The sequence below is a fragment of the Xiphias gladius genome, chromosome 10 (assembly GCF_016859285.1).
Source record: "Xiphias gladius isolate SHS-SW01 ecotype Sanya breed wild chromosome 10, ASM1685928v1, whole genome shotgun sequence".
Classification (NCBI taxonomy): Eukaryota; Metazoa; Chordata; class Actinopteri; order Istiophoriformes; family Xiphiidae; genus Xiphias; species Xiphias gladius.
Window position 1 is genome coordinate 22,676,406 of NC_053409.1, and position 18,070 is coordinate 22,694,475.

Sequence of the window (18,070 nt, forward strand, 5' to 3'; positions counted from 1 at the left end):
GTTTCAGTTACTTTTCAAGCAAAAATGCCAAACATTTGCTGGTCTTAGCCTCTCACATGTGAGAATTTGCTGCTTTTCTTTGTCACGTATGATAGCTAATGAAACGTCTTTGACTTCTGGACGATGGACAGACAAATCAAGTAATTTGAAGATGTTACCATGGGCTCTGTGAATTTTGCACGTTTTTGGAAGAAAAAAAAAATACTACTGTTGACATTTCATAGACTAAACAAATGATCAAGAAAATAATAACAGGCAGATTAATCCATGAGGAAAATAATCATTACTTACAGCCCTAATACATTCAACTACCAACAGTAACAGAATTATCAACTGCGTCATATCTGTGGAGGTCAAACTATTATTTTCCCACCTGGAACTTAACAAGACTCATAACCAGTCATAGGACGTATTTTTAGACACTTGTCTGATTATTGATCATCATTTTAACTCCCACTGCTGTGTTGAATTCCTCTTTGTCTTTACTCTCTTCTCTCTGTGCGGCTTTTTCGTTTTAATCTCACACTTCACCTTCTGCAGAGGAACAAAAAGGTACCTGTCAACTTGCCTGTGCCGACATGCGTCACTCGTCCTGCATGCTAATTTTTGTTTCAGAAAGAACTAACCTTGGTAATGGAAAAGTTTTAATTGTGCATGATTCAACAGCAGATGACTACTACCTGCATGTTTTACTCAGGGTGTCTGCAGGTCTTGTAAAGGACTGAATGTAGTTTTACTCAGATAATAAATAACCGGATAAAAAAGGCCTTAGGAGGAGGTATAAAAAAAGTCTAATTAACCAAAGTATTTTTTTCCGTTCATTTTATAAATAAAATGTTACATTTTCCGATTGGGGGTTGTTAGGACAACTGGACCACTGATTCTTGGTTAACAAACTCTATCCATTTTCTGCAGCTTATCCAGGTCGAGGTGTCGTTAACTTGATTAATTATAACTTTAGGAAGTAATGAAAGAAACGTGATGTAATAATATATCATTCCGGGCCATATCGTCCCAACCGGTTTTCCCAGTCTACTATCATACCTGACAGTGAAACCGTTATTAAAATAAAATGCATTCTATGTGGTATTAAGTCTTAAATTTAAGACTTCACTTTGTGAACCCTGCAGAAACCCTGTTATTAAAGACTGAAATTGTTTTATATATATAGATTATATCTATTAATTTGATATTCATCCCATAAATCTGCATTTTTCGGTGTGTCCATTATCTCCTGCTTGCATGGTTTTAATATTTAAACATCTCTGCTGAGTATAAATCAATTACAGGCACCAAGATCAAATGGTTGAATTAATAAACACTTTTCCTTGTGACCGATCGTCCGCTTTGACAAAACGTGTTGGCCGTAATAACCGATGAATACTGTAGAGAATAAGAAGAACTGAACAATGATGGTTCGATCACTTCTGAAGGTCCGTCGAAGTCCGTCATTCAAATTCTACTTTAGTAGAAGTACAGCAAAATTATTTTACAGTAACGCATCAAAAATTTAAAAGTAGTGAAAGTGCTCGTGGCTCCTATCAGTGTTATATCGTAAAATATTTGATTATCATTACTGATTTTAATATTGTAGCTCATTAAGGTGAAGCTACTTTCTGCTACTTTAAACTGTTGAATCTTATTAATGAGCTCGTCATATGTCTGTATGTAAAATCTTAATTTACGAGGTAACTCGCAACATATAAATGTGGGAGATAAATGTGGTGGAGCAAAGATCTAAAGAAGCGTAGAATGGAATTACTCCTGGTTACATGCACTTAGCTACGATCCACCGCTGTGTGCTACAGCGTTCAGATTTTTAATGTGTCAGTTGTTGTTGTTTGGACGCGAGCAGCCGGGTGTCGTCTTTCATTTAAACCGAGATCATAAAGGCGCCAAACTGTACAAAGTGAAGCTGCGTGACTGTTTACCGCCGGTAAATATTCAGCAAACACTAAACAAAGGTTTGATAATAACGTGTACCTGTTCTCGTCCGCAGCGAACCTCATGCCCGGTGTCGGCTCAGGTTCAGGAGTCCAGGTGATCGACTCTCCTCTGCTGACGCAGCAGATCGAAGCTCAGAGACTCTGCATCAAACAGCTGAAGAACGAGAACAACAGGCTGAAGGTACGAATCGTCTCTCCACCTGGACAACTGTGTGATGAGTCTCTGTCAATAAAGTGGACAGCGACACTTGTTGTCCAGTAATCTGCAAATACAATGACAGTTTTTTTTATATAGTCCCCTAAATAGCTTTTCTTTGAGCTTTGAGCCTTGAGCATTGAAACATCTGTACATGGAGCAAAGCAACAAAACAAAAATCAGTCTTAAGCAACCTGAGGTTATGACACTGAAGGTTTTATTCATTTACTTTGTCATTTGAGTCCTGAAAATTCAAATCCTTGACTCTAAAATTGACGGGAACTTTAACGTACTCTGGATCGTCCCCCCCCACCATCGTGCTGTAAACATGATAACCCACACTGGTCAAGAATAGTTTTAACCTTAGGAACACATCTTGACTGACACAGACCGGAGGAACTGAAGGTGGGACATTATCCACCAACCCCGGTCACATTTACTGACGCGACGTTGTTTCCCTCCCAGGCTGAGAGGATGCGCGCTCAGCTCGCCTCCCTGCCTCCTCTCCACATGACCAAGCTTCCCTCCAGTGACGGAGGACGGCCCGAAGTGCTCTCTACCGCGCTCTACCGCAAGACCGACCAGCTCCTGGAGACGCTGCTGCAGATGAGTGCAAACGTCAAGGTGGTGGACATCACCGGGAAATCTCCAGGTGTGATCCGGAAAGATGAGATCTTTTCTGCTGTCGTCCTTTAGCACTCATGGCTTTAATTTTCTCTGTTTGCTCTCCTTGTCTTTTTACCACCTTATTGCTGCGTTTTAACACTTGAATTTAAAAACGGATTGATTATTTGTGTGTGCTTTTGACAAATTTATAAACAATGTTTTAAAAAAGTACTATAAAAAGTTATTAAAAGTGTGAATGAATAGACACTAGTTGACTGAGGCAAGAATTTATTTTTAGTAACAAACTATATTTCAGTCCCATTATTTGTATGCTTTATTTAATTTTTACTTTCTATTTTTGTAGTTTGTGTTTAGAAATGTAAAAACTTGGTTTCAGTTTTCAATAAATTTCAGGTTTAGCAGATTAAAACTAATGAAATTTAAGCCACTTTGTTTACAATGTGCCTTTTAATAATTCAGTTTGTTAGTTACTGAACCGGTATTAATATTCGTAAATTAACTGCAATCACAACTTCTTGGGATCGTTAATCCCTTTCTCTACGGTGCTTTATGAAAAGCAGAACGACAATACTAAGCTATAAGGTGGCAGACGGAGCAGGCCCACGACCAAAAATGAATAACTGCTGGTTACTGTTTTGTCCTGCAGTGACACCTAGTGCTCAGCTCCTGGAACAGACGGCTAGACTACAATCCCTGAGTGACACTCTGGACAGACTGAAGGTACATTCAAGAACACTTCAACCGCTGCATGCGACAAAGCTTGAAAACCACAATGGAATAAACCAACGATCTGCAAAAATGATTTTAGAAGAGTTGGTTCAAACAGAATAATTGTCATCGTACTGCAGCACACGTTGTGTCCTGAAGGTCTCACTTTACGTAATGACTGAAACTCCCTGCTCCACATTTCCTCTTTCCCCCCCCCCCCTTCTTCCGTCAGGACGAAGTAGCAGAGCACGTCGTCAACCATCAGCCCGGAGCCCGGGTCTCGTCCGACTTCGCCACGTTCCCTTCGACATCGTTCGTGAAGGTACGGTGGAGGCGCCGCCGCAGACAGAGCTTCTTCGCCCTTTCTAGGGAGTTTGGATCCGTAGGCGAGGGTTTATGAAGGATTTGGGGTGTCTCGGTCATAGGTAGAGCTGTGTGACATTCTGGAGCCTGTATTACAGCCTCACCATCTTATACCCGCACTGCACACATTAGTTAGACTGGCAGGGAATACTGAACTGGTAACTTAATGTGAAAAACAGGAGTAAACCAGACCCTGGGTCCAGGTTTTTAAGGGTTATTCTGAATCATTTACATGTTTCGACCGATTTAACCCAACATTCAATTCGGTTTTCGTGCGTTCAGCGAAGTCTTAGTGCATCATTCTCTCATTCTGCTGACAATTAGAATTAAGTTCAGTTTTTCCGAAAAAGCAACAGCTCTAGAAATCTGAAGATTGTAGAAATAAAGTTAGTAAACTTTTTTAAAAACCACTTTAACCATACTCGTATGGTTCTGGTTCAAAGAATGACATATTTTGAAGTCCAGTCTTTAGCCTCAAACAAACTTTAATTTCTTCCAGGATTCACACGTGCACTGTTCAGCTTTGAATAAGAGAGACCAGACATTCATTTCTAAAAAATTCCAATTCTGAATTCAACCAGGGAAAACGAGGACTTTTACATTTCATCTCGGTCGGAGAAACACTGGTCAGTATGTGGTGTTTCAGTAAAAAGCAAAACCTTCAGAAGGAGCTCCTCAAGTAGTGAGTCTACCTGCGATTTTATTTTCTTTTTATCAAAAAAAGGACCAGTGACTCAGAGGGACACAGAGTAGGGGAGGCCGAGGTGGGAAGGATCTGGCAGGATTTGGTCGTTCACTAGATGTAGACAAGGAGACTCACCACTGCACCATCTCTCAGCAGGTCTGACACTCACACTCGACATTTTTCTGTGTTTAGGTGAAGGAGGAGAAGCAGGGCGACACGGTGCTGGTGGGTCGGGTCATGGTGCCGTGTCCCCGCGGTCACGAGCAGGTCCACCGCCTCGTCCTGTCACAGTCTCAGCTGCAGAGGGTTCACAGTCTGCTGCGGACTTAGACTTCACCTGCCCCGCGATCCTGCCTGCTGCACCAACACCCCGCCCCCGCCCCCGAACATCAGCTTTGTCTCCACTCCAGGGCCAAAACAAGTCAAACCAGGAGGTACTCAAAGTCACCAGTGGTGAGAGTTCGACCTGCAGGAAAAGACCTTCCTCTTCTTTGAGATGCAAGTTGATCACGGACCGTCAGGGCTGTAATCTGAGACCAGGCTCGTCTCAGGATCACTCCCGATTTTGGATATCGAGGACATCTTGGTCTCGAGCCTGTTTTGACACTGCCCTGTCTTGGTCTCAACCAATTTGGGTGAGGACTACGATTAGGGACAAAATGGTTGGTGGATTAATCGATTAGTCAACCTACAGAGAATTTATTGGTGGTTATTTTGATGATTTATTCAGACTTCCGATCTTTCACTGATTGCTGCTTCTCTCTCCGTCATGTGACAGTAATCTGAAGATGCCACTGTAGACTGCAGGAAATTCTAACGGGAATTTTTTTTTAACTATCTTCTAACATTTTATCAACAAAACAATTGATCAAGAGAATAATCAGGAGATTCATTCTTGATTAAAAAACATTCACTGCTTGTAGGCCTAACTACAGTTGTTAATTTCTTAAAAAAAAAAAAAATTTTTAGAGCAAAGTCCCCTTAAGACCAGAAAAGCAGTACATTTATTTTAGTGGTTGTGCCACTATCAGCTGTCTCCTTTTTTCTTTATGTAAAACCTTCAACTTCAGAGACTTAAACAGCTACTTTAGGGCATTTGGAGCATTTTTCTTGTCCCGTTACTGATCCAAAAATCGAAATCAAATTCAACTCGACTTGGTTTTCGTAGTGACTCGTTTTAGGACTGCTGCGCTCTTGACTACAGCCCTGCTGGCGCCATCGCAACTTAAAAAGGTCTGAATCCCGTTTTTATGACCAGAAAAAAAAAAAAGTAGAAGAGATACTTTAAAGCGCACCGCTGCATGCTGCCCAGATTCACTCAACACTTTCCTGTTGCTGTCGAGTATTTATCAGCCTCCTTTTTGGCCCTAGTGTGGAAACCTGCAGAGTGTGGTTTATATTAGGACGAAACATTGGATGTCGCTCCGCGTTTCTGTGTTAAACTGTCGGCACTACTGTTAAATGCTACACAGGATACCGAGGATCGTGACTGTGTTGTAAATTTTAAATCAGGTGTCGCTGTCGTGTGCTCCATTTTTATAACTTGACTGTCTAAAAGGGAAAGAGACTTAAAAAAAAAAGAATTAAGTGACTTAGAAAAAATAGAATTGTCCATTTAAAGTAGTGGGCGTTTTACTGTGGTTTGATCAAAGAGACTTTTCGCACATTTAACAAGTTTTGAGTGACAGAGGAAACCATAGAGGAGAACAAAATCCTGCACATTAGCTTTACTTGGATGTTACTTTACTCCTGCACCAACGATCCACAGATGACAAAAACTACATGAAGTTACATGCAAGCAAACTGCAGTGTGCATTCAGGGTTTTGTATTTTCCTCTGCGGTTTCATTAAAAACCCTGTGAACAAGAGAAGCAGATTAATCTCGAGGGAATTTACTGCGTAAAAACGCGACTGAAATTCTTTTGTAGATTTATCATGTTTATTTAAAAACAACTTGACTGCACTTTAGTCAGATAAAACATTATATGGTTTAAATTATTTAGTATTTATTACATGTGTGGTGTAAGTTGTTACTGTTTACTTTTACATGCTTGGTATAGACGACACACTGGTTATATTGGTAAAGGTACTGAACTACAACAATCCAAACGACTGTATTAGCCTTGTTCTGCTGAGATTCCTGTTGCCGTTTCAGACTTACACTTTGTCCGAGCCTTAAACCTGCTGAGAGCCTTGTGGTAAAGAGCGGTCACCTGCCTTATTTTTCATTTGTTTCAACCAAACCTCGTTTAAAGCAAAACTACATCTTTGCCAAAGAATCTTTGTTTCTCTTCACCACGTTTGCCATGGCTGATATGAAAAGGCTTTTAGTTGATTAATCCATGCTAATTGTTTTATTTAACGAATTTGTTAGACTATGTTTACACAGTTCTGTCGTAACTTGAAGTATTATTTTGTCATGAATTAGTGGGCATAGTGCATCTACGTAACTGTAGTTTGAGGGAAAAGCAGATGTTTCTTATTTATTCATTATGTTGTTTATCTGTGCTCTCAGTGAGCAGCTGATGTACTGAATCTGCAGCTAACTTCTCTTACCTTTTACTCATGTGGCTTTCTGCTCTTGCACAACCGATAACTGATCAATAAAGACATTAAAGCCGGTGCATCTTTGTCAGATTTCTGTCCCTAATCAGAACAAGGAACTTAGAGAAAATGTTAAAGAATCCGCAGAAACCTTGTTTATTTTTACATTAAAACACATTCTTTAGTGAAACCAACAAAAACAATCTACTGGTCTCTTAAGTGTAAAAGTCAAACATGTCAGTGATGCTACTGTTCATGAGTAGAAATCTACTTTTTAACATAATCTTTAAAATCCCAATTAAAAAAAATATTCACTGATAAATAAAACTATATTTAGTTAAATTAGATAGTTTTGCTCTTAAAGTTGTTAAAAAAAAATTCATGTCACTGATTTAATTTACAGTAAAAGGTTTTCCTGGTCTGCTTGACCATCGCCACGCTGTTCGTCTGCCCAAGACACGGTCGGTGATTCTCTGAAAAATTTATAAAAAAGGGAAAAAATTATAAGTTTTTGACTTTTGTTCAGTGTGTATAAATTAGTTTTTCTTTGCTCTGCAACATTCAAACACAAGCCATGTTTAAGAACAGCACAGGAAATGAGCTCCAGTCAAATATTTTCACTGCTGTTGGTCAAAACATCTGCCAGCCACTTTGATAAAAAGGTGTTTTTAAATTGAGCTTCCCTACTCGAGTTTCTCTTCCATGCTTAAAATAAATTCAGCATCTCTCTCTCAACTGTGTCAGATTAATTAAGGGGAGGGGATTAAGGAGCGTTCTTTGTGTTAGTGTTACCTTGTTGTAGCGTTGGGCATTCAGCCGGTAAGATCTGTACTCTGCTTTCCTTCTTTCTTCCTCTCTCCTCCTCTGCACCTCCGGCAGAGTCTCATAGATCCTGGCGGAAGGAACATGTTATAAGACATAGGCCGAAATCCCAAACAAAACCGCTGAAGCACAGTTTTTCCAATGTACTCTTTATTTTTGACAGCTGACATTGAAGTCGGTCTCGAGCGTAGAACTGCATATCACAATACTGTCAAAACACCAAAGATTTCATGCAATTCATCTGCTGCTACATCTGCACCTGTGACCACAAGCTTAGTATTTCAGTGTTGAGTGTGTGGCCATGTCAAAGTAAATGTAAAAATCGCAGAAATATCAATGCTGTTGAATCAAGTCTGATTAAATGCAGATAAGCAGTCTTACGGTGATGTTTATAGCCAATAGGTTAGTTGGGCATTTCAAGTTTGATGAAAGCTTATAAAGTACAATGCACTGTTCCATTTTTATGTCCCACCACCGTGGCACATGCTACACATGGTGTCGTTATGTTAATCAGGCCGGCGTCTGCGAAGCTCACAGTACCGCAGGTACTCCATACGGAGCAGGTGATCTGAGCAGATTTTACAGCACCTTTCTGCATAGATTTGCATGTTAATGAGGGAAGACTTGGAGATAATAAGATAAGTATTATGCCTGTGGAATGGATGGAAAATTTACAAAACTAGGCTGCGTTAAAACAGCAAGTCCTTTCCAATTATTTCCTATTTTAATTAAATATTATATCCAGAACAGCAAATGGAAAAACTTACTGTTTGGACCTCTGGATCATCTCCTTCCTGGGAACAGCCCTCCTGAGCAGAGCAGGGCCTTAATGGAAAGTTAACCAACCAATTAGTACAGGGATTAAAACAACACATTTAGTTGCTTCTAATAAAAAAGGACAGTTTCTAAAAACCTTTGATTCTCAGCCAGAAACGGGATAAAAGACTTGATGACTGCACAGACAAACACCAACCCCAGTTAAGGGGTAAAAATATAAAGACACTTTCAGAGGCAACATCCAGCAGATTCGATGCAACACTTCAGTGTCGACTTCACAAGCAGCATTTCCTCTTCTAGTGTCTGTTGCTGGGTACCTGCGGGCTTCGGCAGCCCCTCCGGTCCTCCGGGCTGGTTGAAGAGCTCATCTCTCTCTCTGGTGAAGAACGTCTGTAGCTTCCTCTCCTCCACCTGCAGCGCCAGACGCTTCACCCTCTGTGTGGACTGAGAGATGAACTCTGGACGTCGCATCTCCAGAGCCTCCTGCGGGATTGAAGAGGAGCATTAACTGCTAATCTTAACTACAGCAAGAGATAATACTTACCGGTTTTAAAAGGGCACCATTTACTGCTATTTTTTTTTTTAACTTTGTCTTTGACAGGTCATTTATGGTGGTAAAATTCAAAACCTATATCAGGTTGGACATCTAATCATTTCCTTCATTTTCCAAGCATGGGGTTTAAAAGAACTGACCGTGAACCACAAACTTTTTGTTGCATGTCCTTTCCTATCGCTCCACCCTAATTTCCTGTCATCTCTCTACTGTCAACTCTCGAATTGAAAAAAAGGTATGAAATGCCCCTAGAATGCAAGAACACAAACCAACCTGGAGAGACATGCGTGCCAGACCGGAGGACATTGTTTTGGTTCTAGGATCTGGATCAGGCTCAGCATGAAATATGAGGTTAGACTGTTTGTTTCTGTCTTCATGGACTTGTCTCTGTCTGAGCGGTTCTCTCCAAGGATGTGTTCTGCTGTACGGTTCAAACCAAGCGGTGCTCGGCCTCCGCGTCGTCAGCGACGACGACGACGACTCTTGCTGGTTCTCCTTCCTCGCCTCTGATCTCAGGTCGTCAGCAGAGATGAACCAAGAAACACCTGCAAGAGACCAGGGAAATTCACACCGGCCAAAATCAGTACAGCAGTTTGGTTTTATTCCGGCATTTAACAAGACCTGAACCGTTAAAAAAGGAAAACAGAATGAGACAGTTAAGATAATAGAAACTTGACACGGTTAATAAAAAAACAACTGAAAGTTACCATTTCCATAACAATACAAGTTGACATACCTCCAGGGTAGGGCTTTGATGGGCTCCACTTGCTCTTTCTCTGCTTTTGCAAGGGCTGATTTTTTGAGGGGCTCCTCTGTCCTCCTCTCCCTCTCTCTTCATGGGATAAAGATGATGAAATCTGCCCGGAAGCTCTGGTTTCATGAGGAGAGGGGAACGTGGTTCCAACATCTCTGGTGTGGCGGCGAGTCCCATTATTAACAATCTCCAAGTCACCTGCGGAAGAAGGAAAAACAGTGTGAAGTTTTTTTTAAAGAATGACTCTCATTGCAACCTTACCATGTAAAGTATTGAGATTTGTTATCCATTTGGCAGTGGTTGGGGTTTCAGGTGGAAATTAGCCGTTGAGCTGACCCTGTCACATTTACAATGGTGGTGTTCAAATGTCACTGTTATACGAGTTATGTGCATTGACCCCATAAATAAACTAGAAAATGCACTCAGGGGAAAAAAATTCAAATTCATAGTATTGGGTCCGGACGTAATGTGTTTCAAAATAAATAAATGGCTGAAAAAGAAAAAACAAGGGGAAAGCGGCTCCTGATGTCTTTAGAGCAGAAACGAATCCTGTGTCAAGCTGCCAAGAATTACTGGTGTAACAGTGTCAAGAGTGAGAGTATGAACATGATGAACAGAATGAAAACTAAAAACATACCTGGAGAAGCTGCACAAATGTGGGGTTTACATTTTGCCTTAAATGGTAAAATTTCCTGTCACACTTGTACAAGAGAAAATTCTTCATTCTTTGTTTAAAAATGCACCGTCCCACCCATACGGGAGGATTTGACCCTGGCAGCGCTACTTTAGGCGTGTTTTGGTCTGTGCTGGACTCAACCTTAACACAACCTGGACAAATGATACGTTGTTTGAAAGCTCCTAGTCTCCTGATTCTATCTGTGTAAAGCATTTTAGGATCCTGCATCACTGCAACAGCTGTTGACACAGAATTGGTTCAGACTTGTGACTATGGCTCCAGAGTGTTTTCCACACAGAAGGTCCTGCTACAGGCCTTATACTCCCTTTGTTATGCCCAAACAAAAAAAATAAAAAATAAAAAACTGAAACCCTATTTCCATGTCTACCATGTTTGTGCCTCTGTAACTTTGGTTCAGTATCTCTTAGTCTTTTTCGCTGTGACTGGTTTTTGGTTGCGACTGAAATCAAAATTGTTGCAGAATAACCTTTTTATTTTGGGTACATTATTTTAATGGGGGTGTCTGGACTCTCGTGTAGAGTGTTTATGAAAGAGTTTACTCTCTGTGTGATAGGTGGTTAAACATTTCTCTCTCTCTCACACACACACACACACACACACACACACACACACACACACACACACACACACACACACACACACACACACACACACACACACACACACACACAAAAGACAAATCATTGAGTATTCATCAGTAACCTCTTGTCGGACTGACCTGTTTGGATGCTTTTGCTGACCATTTTAACAGCCTTCTTTGCTGCCAGAGTCTTGGGCGGTCCACGATGTGATGGGAGGGTGGAAGTGCTGGTTGACGTTGCAGAATCAGTAGCAACCTGAAGGGCAACGCAACGACATTAAAAGTTTAGAGCTGTTCAGTACTTGTAATCATCAGTTACTATATTTGTGTGTCAGGTTGTTCTTTGCTCGTACATCTTTGTATTTTCCTTTTGGAGAAATTTCGAAGCTCAAAATTGATTAAAAAAAAAAAAAAAAATGCAAGACATAGAGGCTGCACTTTTTGACAGATGATCTTGTCAGTCAAGAAATTCTGGTAAATTCATAACTTTTTCCTACACCAAGAAGAGTTGATCCTTATAAAAGAAATAAAGGTCTGTTCTAATGAATTTCAAGCCTTTAGTTTTGTTTTTTGTTTTTTTAAATAATATTTTTATATTCTGGCTTCACAAAACCATATACATTGAGGGGTTGACAAGACCAGAAGAACCCCTGTTCATTCACTTGGAATATAAAGCACATCTGTAATTAAATCTACTTTTTTTTCTACTTTTTTCTCTACTTCAGAACAGGGAAAACAGACAGTACTTTGCAGTACATACTGTGGATCCATCAGTGCCGGTGGTCTCTGATGGTGTGATAATGTGTGAAGGGTCTTTGTTTCTTCCTCTCCTCTGTTCCCTCCCTTCTTTCTGCTTGTTGATGGTGTTGTAAAGTTTACTGAGGCTGGAGCTGCTTTTCAGGTGCTGTACTCTGTGGGCGCCGAAGGCTCGAATAAGCCGGGCCGTGTCGACGGTGGACATGGAGCCGGACACGGTGGACAAGGTCTCCGACTCGTCTCTGTCTGCGGGACAGAGGTGCTGACTCTGGGAGGAGCTGTGGGAGAGGCTGGAGTTGAAGGAGGAGTGACTGTCCTCGTCTGGAGGTCGAGATGTTCGCTGTGCCTGCAGCTTCTGCATCCAGGCCTGACGAGGGATCGGAGGTTTATCATCAAACTTTCTACTTCCTCCAACTTTCCCCTCCGTTTCTCTGGCCTCACCTCGTAAACTCCTTTTACCCTCTCTGATATCCTGCCGTCTTTCTCCCCTTGCAGCATCTTCTCCCCTCCTTCCTAGCTTCTGTCTTGTGGTGTGAGGATCACGATATTCCTCCTGCTGCATTTCTGACATGTTAGTTCCCCTCGTGCTATGAATAAGACGAGACAGGCACTCTAGCCGCTCCAGCAGCGATGCCTCTCTGTCACTGGTTGGACGGGACTCCTCAAGGGTCCACTGATCACAGAGCATCTGCCACAGCTGGTCCAGACTGCTGTTGCTCTGCTGCGAGGTGGGGTGAGGGATGTCAGGGTGCTTCCTCTGCTGGTCACGCTCTCCTCCTTTTTGAGGGGCAAAGCTTTGGTCCAGGCGACGGCTCGCCGTGTCATAGTCCATTTCCACATGAACTGGCCGAAATCTCTCACAGCTTGACTCCGGTTGATCATAACGAAGAAGCTGAACTGGGCTGGACCCCTGGTCTCTCTCGAAGGCCGCTCTGTTCTTCGATAAAGGCATTTTGGTAAAGGCATCGGATACCTGGGAAGGAGGCTTTGGAGTTTGGCTCACACCTGTTTGTGAGCTTTTATCTGCCGTCACAGAGGCATCTATGATGAAAGAGACATAACAGCAGGTGTTAAGACTGCATGTGGATCAGACAAACAAACAACATATTAATGACTGCTGTACATACACAAAAGATACAGAAAAGCAAGGCAAAGCTGTACAGACAAAAGCACACATTAAGTCAATTTAAAAAACAAACAAAAAAATGACAGACCACCAAGTACAAGCTGTTTTTCCAGACACAAAACAGTCCTGTTTTACGCATGCATTTAACACAACACGCCTTAATACCCAAGATTTGTTGTCACAGCCATACTGTCAGTTTGTATGGTCAGCATACCTCTGTGTCCAGGTTCTTGCATTTTGAAGGTGGCTGTTTTCAACCTTTTGCTGTAGATGCCCTCTGTATGTCTGATGGTTACTCCACGGTCCAAACCCGGGTCCTGGTGCCCGAGGACATCACTGCCGAAGCGTGGGGGCACAGCGTCGTCCGAGCCTGGTCAGAATTCAAGAGTGGTTTGTTAAACCCCCATTGTCTTCATTTCTGAGATAACAGATAAATAACACTGCTGGAAACGTGACCAAAATCCTTCATTTTGAGCCAGAGATGAACAGAAGATGTTCGAAGAGACGGAATCTACAGCCCCCTCCCCCTCTGTCTCTCTACTGGGGCCCCAGCTCTGCCTTTGTCTCACCCAGCCCCTGAACATGAATAATCAATGTGCTGCCTGGTGTACGTTACAATACACCAGCTGTGACCCATACAGGCACTGGGGAAATGAGAGCAGAGCCTCCTCATTCATCACAAATTCAACTGCCAATTCAATTCTCTGGACTCAAATTCCTTAATTTCTAATTTGCTTTTTTTTTTGTTTGAGTTCAGACAGTTTTAGTTGTCCAGTTATTTTCCAAGACCAAATTTACATACAGGGGAAAGAAAAAGGGAGTAAACCCTGTCATAATCTGCATTTATGTATAAATTTGTCTTAAAACATACATCTTTATCTACGTTCCAACGTTGAACAAACACAACCCATCTCAACAAATAACTCACAAATCCTTGTATTGTTCTTGTCCTATACCGAACACATCATTCAAACATTCCATGTAGGTTGGAAATGTATGTAAACCCCTCAGCTAATGACATTAACAAAAGCTAAGTGGAGTCAGGAGTAAGTAAATGTAATGAGTCCAGACAATGAAACAAGACTGGAGGTGTGGGTTAGAGCTACTTTGACTTATAACAAGCGACTCAACATTTTGAGTTTGCTATTCACAAGAAGCATCTGCTGATGTGAACCAGGCCTTGCAAAAGAGAGACCTCGATGAATTAGGATCGAGAGCTGCTGATTTGTATAAAGCTGGGAAGGGTTACAGTGTAATTTCAAAGAGTTCAGATATGCTTTAGTCCATAGTAAAACTAACTGTCTATAAATGGAGACGATTTAATACTGTGGCTTCAGCTAAGATGATTCCAAAAAGGTACAATGCAGAATGCTCAATGAGGTAAAACCTTAAATTACTCATTGGAGCTGGTTAACATTTTTGTTCATGAGTCTGTCATGTGTAAATCATGGTGCATGGCTGCATCAGGGTACAGGATAATGTCAGGGTGGCTGTCCGCCAGCTGAAGCTCAGTTGAAGCTGGGTGATGCAGCAGGACAACGACCAACAACAAAGTAAGTCTACTCCAGAATGACTTCAAACAAAGAAAATCTGCATTTTGGAGTTCCCCAGACCTCAAAGCAATAGAGATGTTGTGGAATGATCTGAAGAATGCTGTTTACAACAGACATCTTGTGAGTATGCCTTAGTTGAAGCAGCTCTATAAAAGGAACAATGGTCCAACATTCCTCCTGAACGTATTGCTGCCAGAAGAGGCTCGACCAGTTATTAAATCCAAGGGTTAACTTGGATCAACAGCACTGTGAATGTTTAATGGGTGTGTTCTATATGGACACAACATGACACATGACACTGAATCTCTATCAGCTGATAATCAAACAGCACCAGGAAGTGAAAACGCTGCAGTAAACTTGTAAACTCTAATTGAATCTTTTCACAGCAGCAAGTATTAACTGAGACTAGGCGGCAACACATGATTATTTTCATTATCAATTCATCTGCAGATTATTTTCCTCGATCAACCAGTTAACTGCTTTGTTTATAAAATGTCAGTTGCCATTAAAACTTCCAACAGCCGAAGATGATCTATTTTTATAGCTTGTTTTATTCCACTGACAGTCCAAAGTCATTCAGGTCACTTTCACATGACGAACTAGAATGACACTCAGAGCGCGTAACTCCGGCGGAGCGAATGTAAAACAACATAAACCAGACTTCAGAGAAAAAAAAATTCAAATTCATAGTAATTGATCCAGATCTGCCAGAAAACTTAATGAGTTCTTCACTGGTCCATGCCCCATCCCTCCACCAATTTCAGTGCAAATCAGCTCAGTACTTTTTGCGTATTCCTGCATAAACCAACAAACCAACCAACGAAAACAGACGAGTGAAAACATAACAACCTTTGCGGAGGAAATTTACACATCAAATTCTCCCATTTGAGGAACCTTGTTCAAATTTTTGGCATTTTTGCTTAAAAAAATAAACGATTAATCAATTATAAAAATAATTGCAGGTTAATTTTTTGTCAACTGACTAATTGAGTAATCGACAGTACAGTATCTTTTCTATCTGAAATCAGCCTTGACAAGCCATGTGAAATGTGTGTTCATTAGTTTATTTGTAACTGAAATGGAGTGGAAACCATGCCCAACTGACACTGTTCCCGAGAGAAATCATTGTTTTTAAAGATTATTTTTAAGCCTTTGACAGTATACAGTAGAGGGCCAGACAGGAACTGTGGGGAGAGTGAGGGAGATGTCATGCAACAAAAGGTCTACAGGCAGACAAGAAAGTGGGATGTTGATTTGTGGTACGAGTCTCTATCCCATGAAACTCCAGCACACCAGCTAAATAAAAATTTGACGTACCTGTGTGTGAGCTCTCCATGGTGGTGTCAGAAGGGCTTGTTGAGGAGACATCAGCTTCTGTTTGAGGGACGTAGAAGAGCTCCTCGCTACCGCGGGGTTTATAAGGCAACAGGACGGGCACTGCCGTAGGAGGATGAGTGAGAGGGCACATAAAAATCCATCTAACTGCCACAGATACTTAGAATAAACTACTTCAATGACAGTTTTTTCTTATTAGAATATGTACCCTGACTTCAGATATTTTACAGAAACAGCTATTTCAGTTTTTTCTCCTGATGTGTTACACTATTAACTACTCTTGTTTTTAGTTAGTGCTGAAATTATTACTTTATTAATCAACTGACAAAAAAAATGAATCAACAATTTTGATAATCATTTGATTCTCTGGTTCCAACGTCTAAAAATGTGCTGGTTTCTGCTCTTCTGTTTTACAATCACTGTAGATGGAGTAGCTTTGGGTTTTGGACTGTTGGTCTGGCAAATCAAGCAATTCAGCGACATAACCTTGGGCTCTGGGAACTCCCGTCAGGCATTTTTTTACTATTTGCTGTAATTTTAAAGACTGTAGATAGAATTAATTAACCATAAAAAAAATATCTACAGATTAATTGATCATGCAAAAAAAATTTCTTTTCTTTCATTGTGTGTCATAATACTGCTGCTACAAGACAAGACAAAGTAAATGAGGAGAAACGTTTTTATATCATAGTATTCTCATATTATACGCAGGTTCTTTTCATTGCAAGCCTACCTGGTGATTCAGTAGTTAAGGGTCTTTTGGAAACTTCAAGTCTGTGACGTGGTGTAAAGGATTTTTTGGATGCGGGGGTGGTTCTTCCCTGAGGTACAACGGTTTTAAACAGGGTGGAGATGTCTACTCTTTCATGTCCCCGCTGTTTTTTTGGCTGTCTGGTATCAAACCACTCTGGTGGACTGCCCAAACCAACACCTTCGTCTGGACTGGTGGCAGCAGATGAAGAGCGTCTGAGGGGAACAAATTCTCTACGTGGCAGCCCCGTAACAGCATCAGCATCACTGGAGTGCACAGCAGCGGACAAGCTGTGATCGGTGGCTTTGGGGGACAAAGTGAGATGGACATGCGAGACGTGACCTGTCGTAGTGGGGGATTCAGAGGTGGAGGAGACTATGGTTTTTTCAACTCCATGAGCACCAGAAACAGAGCTGTCCTCTAGGGATAACTCATGTCGCTGAAAAGATTGTGTGTTGTCATCTTTGATATTCTTATCCTCTCTATTGAAACCCTGTGAGGGTGGAGGAGGTTCTTCAAACTGGCCTCCTACAGCATCTTTCCTCTTCTGATTTCCTGACATTAACTGAGAATTTAGGCTTTGTTTTCTGGTGTAGAGACTACTGCCCGGTTCAAACACTGATGCTGGCTCTCTGGTTGTCTTATCCTCTTCATTCTGAGTAGGGGGCCTGTGAGCTTCAGGATGTCCAACTGCTCCTGTGGAGAGCTCAGTCAGGTGGAGTGGCTCCGGGGCTGGACTTATGGGTGGTACGGGTGACGTAGAGGGAGAGGGGGAGGTGGAGCGCCTGCGGGTGGCGATGGTGATGGATGTGAGGGCCCGAGGGGTTGTTCTAGGGAGGATTACTCCTTCTCTGGCAGCAATCTCCCATACTTGAGCTTCTAGGCCAGAATGAAGAGGGTTATGAAGCTGCACGCCAGAGTCAGAGAGGTTCGTACTGAGGCCTTGCAGGGGCTGGAACAGCTGGTTGTTTGTATCACGGGGGGCGGTGAATGTCTCTGCAGACTGAGGTGGATCCTGCCCCCTTGGGACTGTAACACTGGACGCTGCACTGCTTTCTGTATCTGTGCTCAACTGGCTCTGGAAGGAGAAACAAAAACAATAGTCTGTGTCGAACTTTGAAACCGGGCAAAGTCCTAGTTTACCTTATCCTGTGAACTAATTCATCCACCAAAAAGATTCAATCAAAATGTTTCAGCACTGCAACCAACCCTGGAATCAAAACTGGGAACAGTTTGTCCAAAGGTCTGACATGCACGGATAAGGCAATGCAACAATCAATCTTCAAAGTCAGACTTT

General features: G+C 41.7%; 2 protein-coding genes across 7 annotated transcripts in view; one reads left to right on the forward strand and one right to left on the reverse strand.

The window, feature by feature from the left end:
- Positions 1 to 5,473, forward strand: part of dctn1b (dynactin 1b) — a 49,440-nt gene extending 43,967 nt beyond the window's left edge. For all 5 annotated transcript variants that reach the window (XM_040138048.1, XM_040138050.1, XM_040138049.1 and 2 more), the window contains 5 exons: positions 2,000 to 2,127; positions 2,608 to 2,794; positions 3,416 to 3,489; positions 3,710 to 3,799; positions 4,718 to 5,473. In XM_040138048.1, coding sequence (XP_039993982.1) covers positions 2,000 to 2,127; positions 2,608 to 2,794; positions 3,416 to 3,489; positions 3,710 to 3,799; positions 4,718 to 4,855 — 617 coding nt within the window. In that variant the 3' untranslated portion in view covers positions 4,856 to 5,473. The remainder of the gene's footprint in view (positions 1 to 1,999; positions 2,128 to 2,607; positions 2,795 to 3,415; positions 3,490 to 3,709; positions 3,800 to 4,717) is intronic.
- Positions 5,474 to 6,491: 1,018 nt separating this feature from the next.
- alms1 (ALMS1 centrosome and basal body associated protein) overlaps positions 6,492 to 18,070 on the reverse strand; it is a 21,279-nt gene continuing 9,700 nt past the window's right edge. The window contains exons 9-19 of one of the 2 annotated variants that reach the window (XM_040138046.1): positions 16,756 to 17,851; positions 16,005 to 16,124; positions 13,349 to 13,504; positions 12,013 to 13,049; positions 11,391 to 11,508; positions 9,958 to 10,173; positions 9,495 to 9,766; positions 8,986 to 9,151; positions 8,659 to 8,716; positions 7,862 to 7,961; positions 6,492 to 7,542 (exon numbers count right to left, since the gene is read on the reverse strand). In XM_040138046.1, the coding sequence (XP_039993980.1) occupies positions 7,462 to 7,542; positions 7,862 to 7,961; positions 8,659 to 8,716; positions 8,986 to 9,151; positions 9,495 to 9,766; positions 9,958 to 10,173; positions 11,391 to 11,508; positions 12,013 to 13,049; positions 13,349 to 13,504; positions 16,005 to 16,124; positions 16,756 to 17,851 (3,420 nt within the window). In that variant the 3' untranslated portion in view covers positions 6,492 to 7,461. Of the gene's footprint in view, positions 7,543 to 7,861; positions 7,962 to 8,658; positions 8,717 to 8,985; positions 9,152 to 9,494; positions 9,767 to 9,957; positions 10,174 to 11,390; positions 11,509 to 12,012; positions 13,050 to 13,348; positions 13,505 to 16,004; positions 16,128 to 16,755; positions 17,852 to 18,070 lie in introns of both variants that reach the window. The other variant, XM_040138045.1, reaches the window with a different exon arrangement.